This window comes from Mytilus californianus, unplaced genomic scaffold (assembly GCF_021869535.1).
Source record: "Mytilus californianus isolate M0D057914Y unplaced genomic scaffold, xbMytCali1.0.p SCAF_7, whole genome shotgun sequence".
Classification (NCBI taxonomy): Eukaryota; Metazoa; Mollusca; class Bivalvia; order Mytilida; family Mytilidae; genus Mytilus; species Mytilus californianus.
The window spans coordinates 116,042,153-116,057,914 of record NW_026262723.1 but is presented as its reverse complement, the minus strand read 5'-3'; the positions used below and the strand labels follow the sequence as shown (position 1 = coordinate 116,057,914).

Below are 15,762 nucleotides of genomic sequence, written 5' to 3'. Positions count from 1 at the left end.
ATATGTCACTGTACAGCCTTCTACAATATATGTCACCGTACAGCCTTCTACAATATATCTCATCGAACAGCCTTCTACAATACATGTCACCGTACAGCCTTCTACAATATATGTCATCGTACAGCCTTCTACAATATATGTCACCTTACAACCTTCTACAATATATGTCATCGTACAGCCTTCTACAATATATGTCACTGTACAGCCTTCTACAATATATGTCACCGTACAGCCTTCTACAATATATGTCACCGTACAGCCTTCTACTATATATGTCACCGTACAGCCTTCTACAATATATGTCATCGTACAGCCTTCTACTATATATGTCACCGTACAGCCTTCTACAATATATGTCACCGTACAACCTTCTACAATATATGTCACCGTACAGCCTTCTACAATATATGTCATCGTACAGCCTTCTACTATATATGTCACCGTACAGCCTTCTACAATATATGTCATCGTACAGCCTTCTACAATATATGTCACCGTACAACCTTCTACAATATAAGTCACCGTACAGCCTTCTACAATAACCAAAGTCGATATGTTATATGTCACCGTACAACCTTCTACAATATATGTCACGTTACAGCCTTCTACAATATATGTCACCGTACAGCCTTCTACAATATATGTCACCGTACAGCCTTCTACAATATAAGTCACCGTACAACCTTCTACAATATATGTCACCGTACAGCCTTCTACAATATATGTCACCTTACAACCTTCTACAATATATGTCACCGTACAGCCTTCTACAATATATGTCACCGTACAGCCTTCTACAATATATGTCACCGTACAGCCTTCTACAATATATGTCACCGTACAGCCTTCTACAATATATGTCATCGTACAGCCTTCTACTATATATGTCACCGTACAGCCTTCTACAATATATGTCATCGTACAGCCTTCTACAATATATGTCACCGTACAACCTTCTACAATATAAGTCACCGTACAGCCTTCTACAATAACCAAAGTCGATATGTTATATGTCACCGTACAACCTTCTACAATATATGTCACGTTACAGCCTTCTACAATATATGTCACCGTACAGCCTTCTACAATATATGTCACCGTACAGCCTTCTACAATATAAGTCACCGTACAACCTTCTACAATATATGTCACCGTACAGCCTTCTACAATATATGTCACCTTACAACCTTCTACAATATATGTCACCGTACAGCCTTCTACAATATATGTCACCGTACAGCCTTCTACAATATATGTCACCGTACAGCCTTCTACAATATATGTCACCGTACAGCCTTCTACAATATATGTCACCGTACAGCCTTCTACAATATATGTCACCGTACAGCCTTCTACAATATATGTCACCGTACAGCCTTCTACAATATATGTCACCGTACAGCCTTCTACTATATATGTCACCGTACAGCCTTCTACAATATATGTCACCGTACAGCCTTCTACAATATAAGTCACCGTACAACCTTCTACAATATATGTCACCGTACAGCCTTCTACAATATATGTCACCTTACAACCTTCTACAATATATGTCACCGTACAGCCTTCTACAATATATGTCACCGTACAGCCTTCTACAATATAAGTCACCGTACAACCTTCTACAATATATGTCACCGTACAGCCTTCTACAATATATGTCACCTTACAACCTTCTACAATATATGTCACCGTACAGCCTTCTACAATATATGTCACCGTACAGCCTTCTACAATATATGTCACCGTACAGCCTTCTACAATATATGTCACCGTACAGCCTTCTACAATATATGTCACCGTACAGCCTTCTACAATATATGTCACCGTACAGCCTTCTACAATATATGTCACCGTACAGCCTTCTACAATATATGTCACCGTACAGCCTTCTACTATATATGTCACCGTACAGCCTTCTACAATATATGTCATCGTACAGCCTTCTACTATATATGTCACCGTACAGCCTTCTACAATATAAGTCACCGTACAACCTTCTACAATATATGTCACCGTTCAGCCTTCTACAATATATGTCACTGTACAGCCTTCTACAATATATGTCACCGTACAACCTTCTACAATATATGTCACCGTACAGCCTTCTACAATATAAGTCACCGTACAACCTTCTACAATATATGTCACCGTACAGCCTTCTACAATATATGTCACCTTACAACCTTCTACAATATATGTCACCGTACAGCCTTCTACAATATATGTCACCGTACAGCCTTCTACAATATATGTCACCGTACAGCCTTCTACAATATATGTCACCGTACAGCCTTCTACAATATATGTCACCGTACAGCCTTCTACAATATATGTCACCGTACAGCCTTCTACAATATATGTCACCGTACAGCCTTCTACAATATATGTCACCGTACAGCCTTCTACTATATATGTCACCGTACAGCCTTCTACAATATATGTCACCGTACAGCCTTCTACAATATAAGTCACCGTACAACCTTCTACAATATATGTCACCGTACAGCCTTCTACAATATATGTCACCTTACAACCTTCTACAATATATGTCACCGTACAGCCTTCTACAATATATGTCACCGTACAGCCTTCTACAATATAAGTCACCGTACAACCTTCTACAATATATGTCACCGTACAGCCTTCTACAATATATGTCACCTTACAACCTTCTACAATATATGTCACCGTACAGCCTTCTACAATATATGTCACCGTACAGCCTTCTACAATATATGTCACCGTACAGCCTTCTACAATATATGTCACCGTACAGCCTTCTACAATATATGTCACCGTACAGCCTTCTACAATATATGTCACCGTACAGCCTTCTACAATATATGTCACCGTACAGCCTTCTACAATATATGTCACCGTACAGCCTTCTACTATATATGTCACCGTACAGCCTTCTACAATATATGTCATCGTACAGCCTTCTACTATATATGTCACCGTACAGCCTTCTACAATATAAGTCACCGTACAACCTTCTACAATATATGTCACCGTACAGCCTTCTACAATATATGTCACCGTACAACCAGCCTTCTACAATATATGTCACCGTACAGCCTTCTACAATATAAGTCATCGTACAACCTGCTACAATATATGTCACTGTACAGCCTTCTACAATATAAGTCATCGTACAACCTGCTACAATATATGTCACCGTACAGCCTTCTACAATACATGTCACCGTACAGCCTTCTACTATATATGTCACCGTTCAGCCTTCTACAATATATGTCACCGTACAACCTTCTACAATATATGTCACCGTACAGCCTTCTACAATATATGTCACCGTACAACCTTCTACAATATATGTCACCGTACAGCCTTCTACAATATATGTCACCGTACAACCTTCTACAATATATGTCACTGTACAGCCTTCTACAATATATGTCATCGTACAGCCTTCTACAATACATGTCACCGTACAGCCTTCTACAATATATGTCACCGTACAACCTTCTACAATATATGTCACCGTACAACCTTCTACAATATATGTCACCGTACAGCCTTCTACAATATATGTCACTGTACAGCCTTCTACAATATATGTCACCGTACAACCTTCTACAATATATGTCACCGTACAACCTTCTACAATATATGTCACCGTACAGCCTTCTACAATATATGTCACCGTTCAGCCTTCTACAATATATGTCACTGTACAGCCTTCTACAATATATGTCACCGTACAACCTTCTACAATATATGTCACCGTTCAGCCTTCTACAATATATGTCACCGTACAGCCTTCTACAATATAAGTCACCGTACAGCCTCCTACAATATATGTCACTGTACAGCCTTCTACAAATACAATATATGTCACCGTACGACCTTCTACAAATACAATATATGTCACCGTACAGCCTTCTACAATACATGTCACCGTACAACCTGCTACAATATATGTCACCGTACAGCCTTCTACAATATAAGTCACCGTACAACCTGCTACAATATATGTCACCGTACAGCCTTCTACAATATAAGTCACCGTACAACCTGCTACAATATATGTCACCGTACAGCCTTCTACAATACATGTCACCGTACAGCCTTCTACAATATATGTCACCGTACAGCCTTCTACAATATATGTGACTGTACAACCTTCTACAATATATGTCATCGTACAGCCTTCTACAATATATGTCACCGTACAGCCTTCTACAATATATGTCACCGTACAACCTTCTACAATATATGTCACCTTACAACCTTCTACAATATATGTCATCGTACAGCCTTCTACAATATAAGTCATCGTACAGCCTTCTACAATATATGTCACCGTACAGCCTTCTACAATATATGTCACCGTACAGCCTTCTACAATATATGTCACCGTACAGCCTTCTACAATATAAGTCACCGTACAGCCTTCTACAATATATGTCACCGTACAACCTTCTACAATATAAGTCATCGTTCAGCCTTCTACAATAACCAAAGTCGATATGTTATATGTCATCGTACAACCTTCTTCAATATATGTCACCGTACAGCCTTCTACAATACATGTCACCGTACAGCATTCTACAATATATGTCACCGTACAGCCTTCTACAATATATGTCACTTTACAATCTTCTACAATATATGTCACCGTACAACCTTCTACAATATATGTCACCGTACAACCTTCTACAATATATGTCACCGTACAACCTTCTACAATATATGTCACCGTACAACCTTCTACAATATATGTCACCGTACAGCCTTCTACAATATATGTCACCGTATAAGTCATCGTACAACCTTCGACAATACATGTCACCGTACAGCCTTCTACAATATATGTCACCGTACAGCCTTCTACAATATATGTCACCGTACAGCCTTCTACAATATATGTCACCGTACAGCCTTCTACAATATATGTCACCGTACAATCTTCTACAATATATGTCACCGTACAGCCTTCTACAATACATGTCACCGTACAACCTTCTACAATATATGTCACCGTACAACCTTCTACAATATCTTTCTACAATATATGTCACCGTACAGACTTCTACAATATATGTCACCGTACAGCCTTCTACAATACATGTCACCGTACATCTTTCTACAATGTATGTCACCGTACAGCCTTCTACAATATATGTCACCGTACAGCCTTCTACAATATATGTCACCGTACAACCTTCTACAACATATGTCACCGTACAGCCTTCTACAATATATGTCACCGTACAGCCTTCTACAACATATGTCACCGTACAGCCTTCTACAACATATGTCACCGTACAGCCTTCTACAATATATGTCACCGTACAGCCTTCTACTATATATGTCACCGTACAGCCTTCTACAATATATGTCACCGTACAGCCTTCTACAATATATGTCACCGTACAGCCTTCTACAACATATGTCACCGTACAGCCTTCACCGTACAGCCTTCTACTATATATGTCACCGTACAGCCTTCTACAACATATGTCACCGTACAGCCTTCTACAATATATGTCACCGTACAGCCTTCTACAATATATGTCACCGTACAACCTTCTACAATATATGTCACCGTACAGCCTTCTACAATATATGTCACCGTACAGCCTTCTACAATATATGTCACCGTACAGCCTTCTACAATATATGTCACCGTACAGCCTTCTACAAGATATGTCACCGTACAGCCTTCTACAACATATGTCACCGTACAGCCTTCTACAACATATGTCACTGTACAGCCTTCTACAACATATGTCACTGTACAGCCTTCTACAATATATGTCACCGTACAGCCTTCTACAATATATGTCACCGTACAGCCTTCTACAATATATGTCACCGTACAGCCTTCTACAATATATGTCACCGTACAACCTTCTACAATATAAGTCATCGTACAACCTTCTACAATATATGTCACCGTACAGCCTTCTACAATATATGTCACCGTACAGCCTTCTACAATATATGTCACCGTACAGCCTTCTACAAGATATGTCACCGTACAGCCTTCTACAACATATGTCACCGTACAGCCTTCTACAACATATGTCACCGTACAGCCTTCTACAATATATGTCACCGTACAACCTTCTACAATATATGTCACCGTACAGCCTTCTACAATATATGTCACCGTACAGCCTTCTACAATATATGTCACCGTACAACCTTCTACAATATATGTCACCGTACAGCCTTCTACAATATATGTCACCGTACAGCCTTCTACAATATATGTCACCGTACAACCTTCTACAATACATGTCACCGTACAGCCTTCTACAATATATGTCACCGTACAGCCTTCTACAATATATGTCACCGTACAACCTTCTACAATATATGTCATCGTACAGCCTTCTACAATATATGTCACCGTACAACCTTCTACAATATATGTCACCGTACAGCCTTCTACAATATATGTCACCGTACAACCTTCTACAATATATGTCACCGTACAACCTTCTACAATATATGTCATCGTACAGCCTTCTACAATATATGTCACCGTACAGCCTTCTACAATATATGTCACCGTACAGCCTTCTACAATATATGTCACCGTACAACCTTCTACAATATATGTCACCGTACAACCTTCTACAATATAAGTCATCGTACAGCCTTCTACAATATATGTCATCGTACAACCTTCTACAATATATGTCATCGTACAGCCTTCTACAATATATGTCATCGTACAGCCTTCTACAATATATGTCACCGTACAACCTTCTACAATATATGTCACCGTACAGCCTTCTACAATATATGTCACCGTACAACCTTCTACAATATATGTCACCGTACAACCTTCTACAATATAAGTCATCGTACAGCCTTCTACAATATATGTCATCGTACAACCTTCTACAATATATGTCATCGTACAGCCTTCTACAATATATGTCACCGTACAGCCTTCTACAATATATGTCACCGTACAACCTTCTACAATATATGTCACCGTACAGCCTTCTACAATATATGTCACTGTACAGCCTTCTACAATATATGTCACTGTACAGCCTTCTACAATATATGTCATCGTACAGCCTTCTACAACATATGTCACCGTACAGCCTTCTACAATATATGTCACCGTACAGTCTTCTACAATATATGTCACCGTACAGCCTTCTACAATAACCAGTCAATATACTCAGTCTATAAACACACCTTTTATACTTTCATAATACATTTTTACAGTTATACAAAAATCTATACTATTAATATTTTCAATATTGTAAGTAAATATGCAACTCAACAACCAGTAATACTCCGTTATTAATTTGGCTTATCAAAGGTTTTGATTCGAAAGTCCTTGATAATTCTTATCATAACGAAATGCGAGTCCGGCGTAATAAATCATAAACCTTATATCTTTGTTGACTTCATAAAAATCTTTATGCTTCTACCGATTTTAAAATAAATATAAAACACATTAGACAATCATACAAGCGAATATGATTAATGTATTTATAAGTTTTTTACATGTAAAAAGTAATGTCATGTCACAGCTGTTTTCTTGCTGACAGTCTGTCAGAATAATGAATAGTGCTTTACCTTTAAGGTTTACACATACATATCCAAGACTTTAACAATGTCGACAAGATGATATCGAATCGATATCGATAATAATGTTTATTCATTCATGGACATACTAGATGTTGATATCGACTATGACGGCTCGGTTATCGATGATTATCTTAAACAGTTATGCCATATCACGTTGTCGATAGCTGTAGCTGTAAACTGATATAGAGGACAAATCATGACCGATATTTTAACGTCGATATTGACACGTAAAGCAACTGAAAAGAGTATACTACTTTGGAAAAAGTTACGAGGAAAATTCAAATGTTGATATCGATTCGATATCGTCAATATTGAGTCAACATCGTCAAAAACGTGTCGATATAGTCAGTATCGATAATTGTTGCAGATCAAAATCTAGTGTAAACTAATTTAAAGAATAAATCATGACAGATATTTTAAACGTTGATATCAACACATGTAGCAAATGAATAGAGTATACCAGTTTAGAGACAAATTCCGGTTGGAAAATTAAAAATGGCGTTATCGAGTTGATATCGTTAATTTCGAAAATTGAAGTAGATGAATACAGAATAAACTAATTCAGAAAAACGAATCGTTTACTTAACATTAAAAGTCTATATCGATATGTGGAATGTACGATTCAGTGACGATATTAACGGTATTGGCGTTATTGAATCGAATCGATATGGAAATCCAGCGTATTCCTATCGTAGCTCTCTACCATTGACTGTTGCAAACGACAACTGTTCGGGATAAGAATTGTAATTTCAGTTTTCGAAAGATACCAAAACGAAAATGAAAGTATTAAAAAAGTTATTGTAAATCGTTTTTTGCCGAAATATGAAAGTGGCCATTATGACAAAAAGTCGTTCCTAACAAAACTGATAGTAACGTTGTTATAACGATTTTGAATTTAAAAAGTCACCGTCATGAAAACATTCATTACTAATTCTGTGTTTTAATATTCATTATTTTTTTTATATCGAGCTTCACTATCCTAATAAAATTTGAGAAAAGATTGTTTTTGTCATGAATATGATAGAAATTGAGATGGTGGTATACTTGAATAAGACAACACACCAACAAAACAAATAATCAAAGGAATTTAGAGGACAACATAGTCTACAATCATAGACAGGAGTCGAGTCGAGTTTTTATCATTGAAGATGATTTTTCATCCAATTTTGTTAAAGACAACAATAGGTATATTATCTTCAAGATTTCTATGTAAGGCCGCTTTATATCCAAAATAAAGCTTTTGTATCAGGCAGTTTAATTTGATGTCATTTTAATTTTGTACTTAACCTTTAAATTACGTTTAATAATGTAAAGCTTGTTGAAGTAAAATATTGCTAGTGACAATTCGCAAGCAGTATTTATAACATATTAATATTTCTTTTTAAAGGATTTTGCCATTAAGATGTGGTTGAATGGAGGGACACCTAAACAAAAACTCATACTGGGTATGGCATTTTATGGAAGGTCTTATAGATTACGTAACACGGCAGAGACAGGACTAGGTGCTCCTACCATGGGACAGGGTACAGCAGGAAGATACACAAAAGAAAATGGATTCTTATCATATTATGAGGTATTCTTAAAACAAGATTAAGTCATTAATATGGAAGAATTGTTTTGAAATTTTAAACTTATGTTTCTAATGATGAAATCTTATTTTGTCCCTAGTTTCTCATATCAAAACATTTTGAGAATAGCAATACTAAGATTATGGACGTAGATAACATGTTTACTTAATGGAAAACTTCGACTACCTTTTTACTTTTGAATGACTTTTTAGATAACGATATTATTTTTGTTTTACTTTATATTAATGATCAATACTGTTAACAATAATCAAAATTCTTATTGTGACAGATATGTTCTAACATAAGAAATAAGAGCTGGACGGAAGGTTGGTTGGATGATCAACAAGTTCCATATGCCTACCATGGTGACCAATGGGTTGGTTACGATAATGCTAGAAGTATTGAGATAAAGGTAAGGCTATTTGGACAAATTAGACGTAAAATTGTGGAGTATCAGGTAACTCATAATCCATATACAAAGAACTTTTTTGTCATACAAACTAACAGAATTTATTCATGAAAATTGCGCATGCGCTTAGATACATGATATTGAGTATTGGCATTGTTTGCATTACATTTCTGTTTAATAACTAATCCTTAATTGCATGATGAACCTTGTATAGAGTAGAATATATCGTCCCTCATCTTTTTATCGATGCTAAAAAACGATAAACAGCAACAAATGGCAATCACTGAATTACAGGCTCTTGACGTGTAACAGGCACATGTATACTGATTGTGGCGGGGTTAAACATTTTAGCGGGCGCCTAACTATCATTCATGGTTGTAGATTTACTACCAAAGTAATGTGACACCGGATGTAAAAATTGACCATGTCACATCTTGACCTCCTGATTGCAAATGACCAAGTTCCCCATTAAAAGATATGCCGGCTAGTCACGGTTTAATCATTAAAAACCTCTCGTCCTCAAAGAAAAAGCACATGAACCCGACATTACTTTGTGTCGCTAAAGACTATTCTCATCCGTTTGTCATTTTTACCCGACATTGTTGTATTATTGTCTTTGATAGCAGATGAATATTCGAATAATTTCATAATCATATAGTAATGAAACGTATACCGTAACAAACATACCTGTAATGACGTTTTGAAATATCTTTACTTTACAGACAAAATACATAATAGACAATGGTTTAGGCGGAGGTATGACATGGGCATTAGATCTTGACGATTTCCATGGATTATGTGGGCAAGGCAAAAACCCTTTAATGATGACTATGAAGAATGTTTTTAATGGTGCTCCTATTCCAACGTTTGGAACAACGAATGCTCCAGGACCTGGACCAACGAATGCTCCAGGAAAAGGATCGATATCTACAGGTACCTCACGTTTAACTTCTAACAGTGTTAGCAATAATAATGCTCCAAAAAGAGGAAACCAGGCTACATTCACCGATTCTACAACACCAAGATCTGAAGTTATAGGCCCTATTGTGTCAGGTAAAATGAAAATTTAAAGAACGTTACAATTACATTTAAATCAAAGTAAGAAGAATAAAAATAACTATATTGCAAGGATAATCTAGTGTCAATTATTTGCACTTATTATCTCCATAGCAACTTTGTAAATAATTGCCAGAATACAATACAAGAATTCAACACAAAACACTGAAAACGGCATATTTCCATTTCGCCCTAACTGTAAGGTAAAAGTTTTGAAAAGTAATAAGGCATGATTGCATTTGTTCTAAGGCGAAATGGGAACTCATTTGAAAATATTAATTAAACAAAGTTATGAAATAAACAACAATCGTTAATTGCCGAGTATATCTTTTATGAAATATAGAGAAAATGATATAATTAATTGTCGAAATTGACGATAAAGTTTTTTATTGGAGGTTATATGGATTATTTTAACATCAAAATTTGGCTCACTTAGTTTGTTAGGTGATTCTGGAAAAAGGGATAAAAATAGGAATCTCATTGAAATTATACATACAGTTACGAATTTCATTCCAGAAATTAGCAGCAAGTGGTAAATAAATATTGATATTATTTACAAACTAACATTTAAGTTACCCAATTATTGTAAACTTGATTCGGAACAAAATTGCAGCCATGCTGAATATTTTGGTATTTGATCTATCAGTACCAAATATGGCAAAAAAGCAAGTGTTGAATGAGGGAAAAGGATATATATATATATATACAGAATGGTGATGCAGTATCTATGGAAGATAGTGCTTTGCATACATGTTTGTTTCATGTCTGTAATGATTGTATATGTTTTGAATTGTCTAGTTCGCAGCCACTTCACAGCAGACCCAATTTTCGTTCAATTTCGGTATTCGAAAATATTGTGTTAAGATTTTTTTAAAGATGTGGCGTTCACTGGAAAACAACCTTGAGAAAACAGCTCTCAAACTTTCCCCCTGAACATGTGATAATAAAATTATCGGAATATTAAAACATTTTTTCACAATGCGTTTTGGGTAGAAATATGCCTTAAGAGCAGAAATCAAATTTTCTCTTTCTCCGAGTCTCCTCCAACTGAAAAAAAATTTTCATTTATGATAATTTGAAGAAGCAAACTATTTTGTTCATTATCAACTTCTCATCAATTGATGTCTCCAAGTAAACGTTTGAGTGTTTAACGTCGTACACAGCAACTCAATGCTTTTGGTAGGGTGGGAAATTGTGTTTAAAGTTTGAAAGGTAAAGACAGTTTTGGCAATAGTTTTTCTTTATGTATTTTTGTATATTTCTTTCAGATTATATTTTGATTACTGTAATCTTCTTGAAAATGTATTTTCTGTTTCGTAAATCTATAGTACTACTACAGGTGTTGTTACTCCAGTGAATGAATTAGTGATTTCCCTTATTTAGACTGGAGTTAAATGCTGAGTTAAATTTGTATAGATATATGTGTTATGTGTATACTGCATTTAGCACAAAATGAGGAGCGCATGACATTTGGGCTTAATCATAAGTGTGGCAATGATATATTTTTTTAGATACAAAAACTTGGAGTTTTGTTTATATTTCTGTTAATTAAATTCTTTCTAACAACCAAACTTACAAACTTAACTTTTCCGAACCAACATTTTTATATCTTGAATTTGGTGTTTTATACCTGCACGTTTAAAGTTTTTAAAAAAAGTATATAAAACAAGAACGTGTTATAAACAGAATGTAATTTATTAAATATCGAATATTCTAATATGACGTGCTTAATTCTTTCGCTTTGTAAATAACAGCGTGATAAAATTCTCGATATATCTATACCTAGCGCAGACTCAGAGATGTGCATATTGATGGCTAGCTGTTACTATTTACCGCCCACGTAAATCCACATGTATCGTAACCAACTTCCGAAGCAAGGTTGTCGGCTCTCCGGACTTTCCCGAAGTCCTACGTTTAACACCCTTGCTTGGAAGTTGGTATCGTAACCTGTTTGCAAACACTATGTTGATTTCTTTCAATCAAATTGAAATTGAAAAAGAAACTACAGAACCGTTATTCCTATTATAATGCATAACAAAAAGAAGTAATGCTCAAGAGCTTAAAAAATGTATAAAATCAAAATAAAATAAAATCCCGCGAAATTTCATGAATGATCTTGGTGCATTAACGTCATGTCATAATATGACGTCATACGAATGAAAACTCTCAAGCTGAAGGTTTTCCGTTACGTATACGCCCTAAGTTCGGATAATATCAAAATATTAAAATGGAGTTTTAAGGTAGGTGTTGTTTCAATTCTATTCTATTCTATTGCGTTATTCGCACATTTGTGGATTTCAGGAAGTCAACATGGCGGCTCTCTCCTTAGTTACGACTTTTCAAATAGTAGCCAACGAAAACAAATGTTTGGGTTAAGAATTATACGGATTGAACACATTTTTGTTATTGGTTATTTAAGAAATAATTCATGCAAGACTTACATTTATTTGAAATTTGTAGCTTTTATCTTACAGGGGGTAAATTAGAACAGCCATACCCACGGCAATCTTACCTTCGATCCAGTTTTTAAATTGCCGTATTTGTCCTATTAGAATCGAAATAATTCATGGAAGCAATAGATTTGTTGGACATATACACATTGCCTGGGCCGTGATATTCGTTAATTGTATCCCTCGCTAACGCTCGGGAAAAAATTCGAATATCACGGCCCAGGCCATGTGTAAATGTCCAACAAATGTATGGCTTCCATGAATTATTTCTTAATTAATAATTTATAATGAAAATGTAGATATTTTACTTGTAGTTAACCTGTACATGTATACTTTAATATTTTGGCCAAATGTCGACCCAACAAATGTTCTTTTACACCCAAATGTCGACCCAACATATGTTCTTTTACACCCAAATGTCGACCCAACATATGTTCTTTTACACCCAAATGTCGACCCAACATATGTTCTTTTACACCCAAATGTCGACCCAACATATGTTCTTTTACACCCAAATGTTAAATCAATTAGCCTAAGCGTGCATCTCTCAAAATGTGCTTCATTATTTTGCATAGTTTTATGTTACATCTTCACCATTTTTGTAATTTTTGTAGGATTACAAGGCGATTGTTCAAATAATGACGGATCAACAGTAGGAGCTGTTCTTGGACTTTTACTGGCCATAGCTTTAATTATCATTATAGTTTTAGTGTTATATATCCTTAAAATCAAAGGTTATGAAATAAACCCATGGTATATAATACGCGCTAATAAATCACCAGAAAAGAAGAAATCAGATTTTTCAAGCATTTCGCCATCAAGCATTCAAACAGTTAATATGCATATAGAGAATGCAGGATTTAAAAAAGATGTAGGACCAGTGTATGTTAATCGGCCCGAACAACCGAATTTTCTTCCCAGTGTTAACCATGGGCATGGAAATGTTAGTCGTTTCGATGCTTTTAACAAACCTCCGCCAAATACACCTCCGCCAAGATTTCCACCACCTCACTCGAATCCGGTGAATCATAGTGCTTCATCACCTGACGTTCTTCTACAACATAACATAAGACAAATTAGTGCTATCGATGGATCCGAGGACTTCCAAAGACAACATATTACTTTACATGAAAACCCTTCATTAGAAAGTGAAGATTACGGCTTTGATCAAAGGACAAATAACCGCAGTAACTTCCATGCGGTTGAATCGCCGAATTATAACGCAGTCATATCACAGTCAGGAAAGCTAGGTACCTCCACCAATGTTTAGTGACAGTATACACACCAAATCAATAACACATTAATGTATAACACTGTGACTGGTACTATATTTATAATTATGTTGTCTATTTTTTTTATTGTAATTCAAACCGAAAATTTCTCCAAACACTGATCAGACTATCTCTTGATGTCGACCTAATACACTGACAAACCGCAGAATTGTTATGATTTAGATTATACATTTCATATGTAAATGCTAAGTGCATAATACCATGTAATGTTGCTTTAACTAATGTTGTAATGTTTACGTCAGTTCGATTTCGGTTGTAAACTCGCACACCTTCTATTATACTTATTCTAATTATCTATTTTAATATTTTTGTTGTTACTTTTCGAAATGCATTTCTAATGTAAATGTACCTTATGAAGGTTATTTCATGAAAATATTGTGCGCAGTGAAATATTGCCCTACATCTAATACTGTGTTATCGTTTTGCATATTTTTAAATTAATTTAATTAATTGGTTTTTTTAGCTTTGTATTATTGTTTTTTACGTTTCATCGATGTTAACACCTTTATCATTTAACATATGTACATTATACAAAGAAGTCTATCTGATGTGTGCTTTACAAAAGGAGAAGCATTCGTTCACAATAAATTTATGGCTAAAAAAATGATTGTAATCCCCTAGAAAATTCTGAAATAAATAATCAACTAACCCGTGGATTTTTACAATAAAGTACTAAAACTATTTGCTGAACACATTTGTGAACACCTTCCTTTACAGAAATGGTTTTCAACATCTGAGATAATGATAATAGACATTTCCGTATAAAGTTTACTGGTTGTTTTCTTTAGACTTTCATATATAAGAATTGTTTTAAAAGTCGTAACAAATATTGAAATGTTTCCAGAATGATATTAGATATTTTCCTAATTGTTACATTATATTAAAGTTATGTTTATTAGTTCTACTTGTTACATATCAAACTATTGCATTAAATATTTTCCATAAAACAGTTAATTAACATAAATCGCCTTACGCGCTCTAATCATGATAATAACAAAAACTGCGGGAATCACATGAACCTTAAAGGGAGCGAGAATAGACGTCTCTTCTATGCATGTTCAGACTTAGTAAAAATGTCTCTATTGGGAATAGGTCACAATCGGTTAAATTACATACGACTATACTGGTATCTTTAAATCTAAAACTGCGAAAACATGTCGCTAGTGAGTAAAGATACCGACACATCGTGATTGTAAACATAAAACCAATTACAGACGTTCTTCCTCATTACTATGTTGGAACAGTATTTGTGCTAGGAGCACACCCATATTAATGCAGTCCGTTTAGTGTGAATATAAACGAGCGTATCGTTTTAACTCGTATATTTAAACTCCATACGACAGAGCAGAGCGTATGTCACCACTGAGAAATGGGAAGTTGATAATTGGAAAGTTGAAATT

At 35.4% G+C, this 15,762-nt stretch overlaps 1 protein-coding gene across 10 annotated transcripts in view; it reads left to right on the top strand.

Moving 5' to 3' along the window:
* LOC127707539 (acidic mammalian chitinase-like) overlaps nucleotides 1-15,309 on the top strand; it is a 40,981-nt gene extending 25,672 nt beyond the window's left edge. For 8 of the 10 annotated variants that reach the window (XM_052212125.1, XM_052212124.1, XM_052212131.1 and 5 more), the window contains 4 exons: nucleotides 8,975-9,160; nucleotides 9,445-9,567; nucleotides 10,287-10,617; nucleotides 13,685-15,309. In XM_052212125.1, the coding sequence (XP_052068085.1) occupies nucleotides 8,975-9,160; nucleotides 9,445-9,567; nucleotides 10,287-10,617; nucleotides 13,685-14,340 (1,296 nt within the window). In that variant the 3' untranslated portion in view covers nucleotides 14,341-15,309. Of the gene's footprint in view, nucleotides 1-8,974; nucleotides 9,161-9,444; nucleotides 9,568-10,286; nucleotides 10,618-11,136; nucleotides 11,153-13,684 lie in introns of all 10 variants that reach the window. The other 2 variants (XM_052212127.1, XM_052212126.1) reach the window with 2 other exon arrangements.
* Nucleotides 15,310-15,762: the final 453 nt, after the last annotated feature.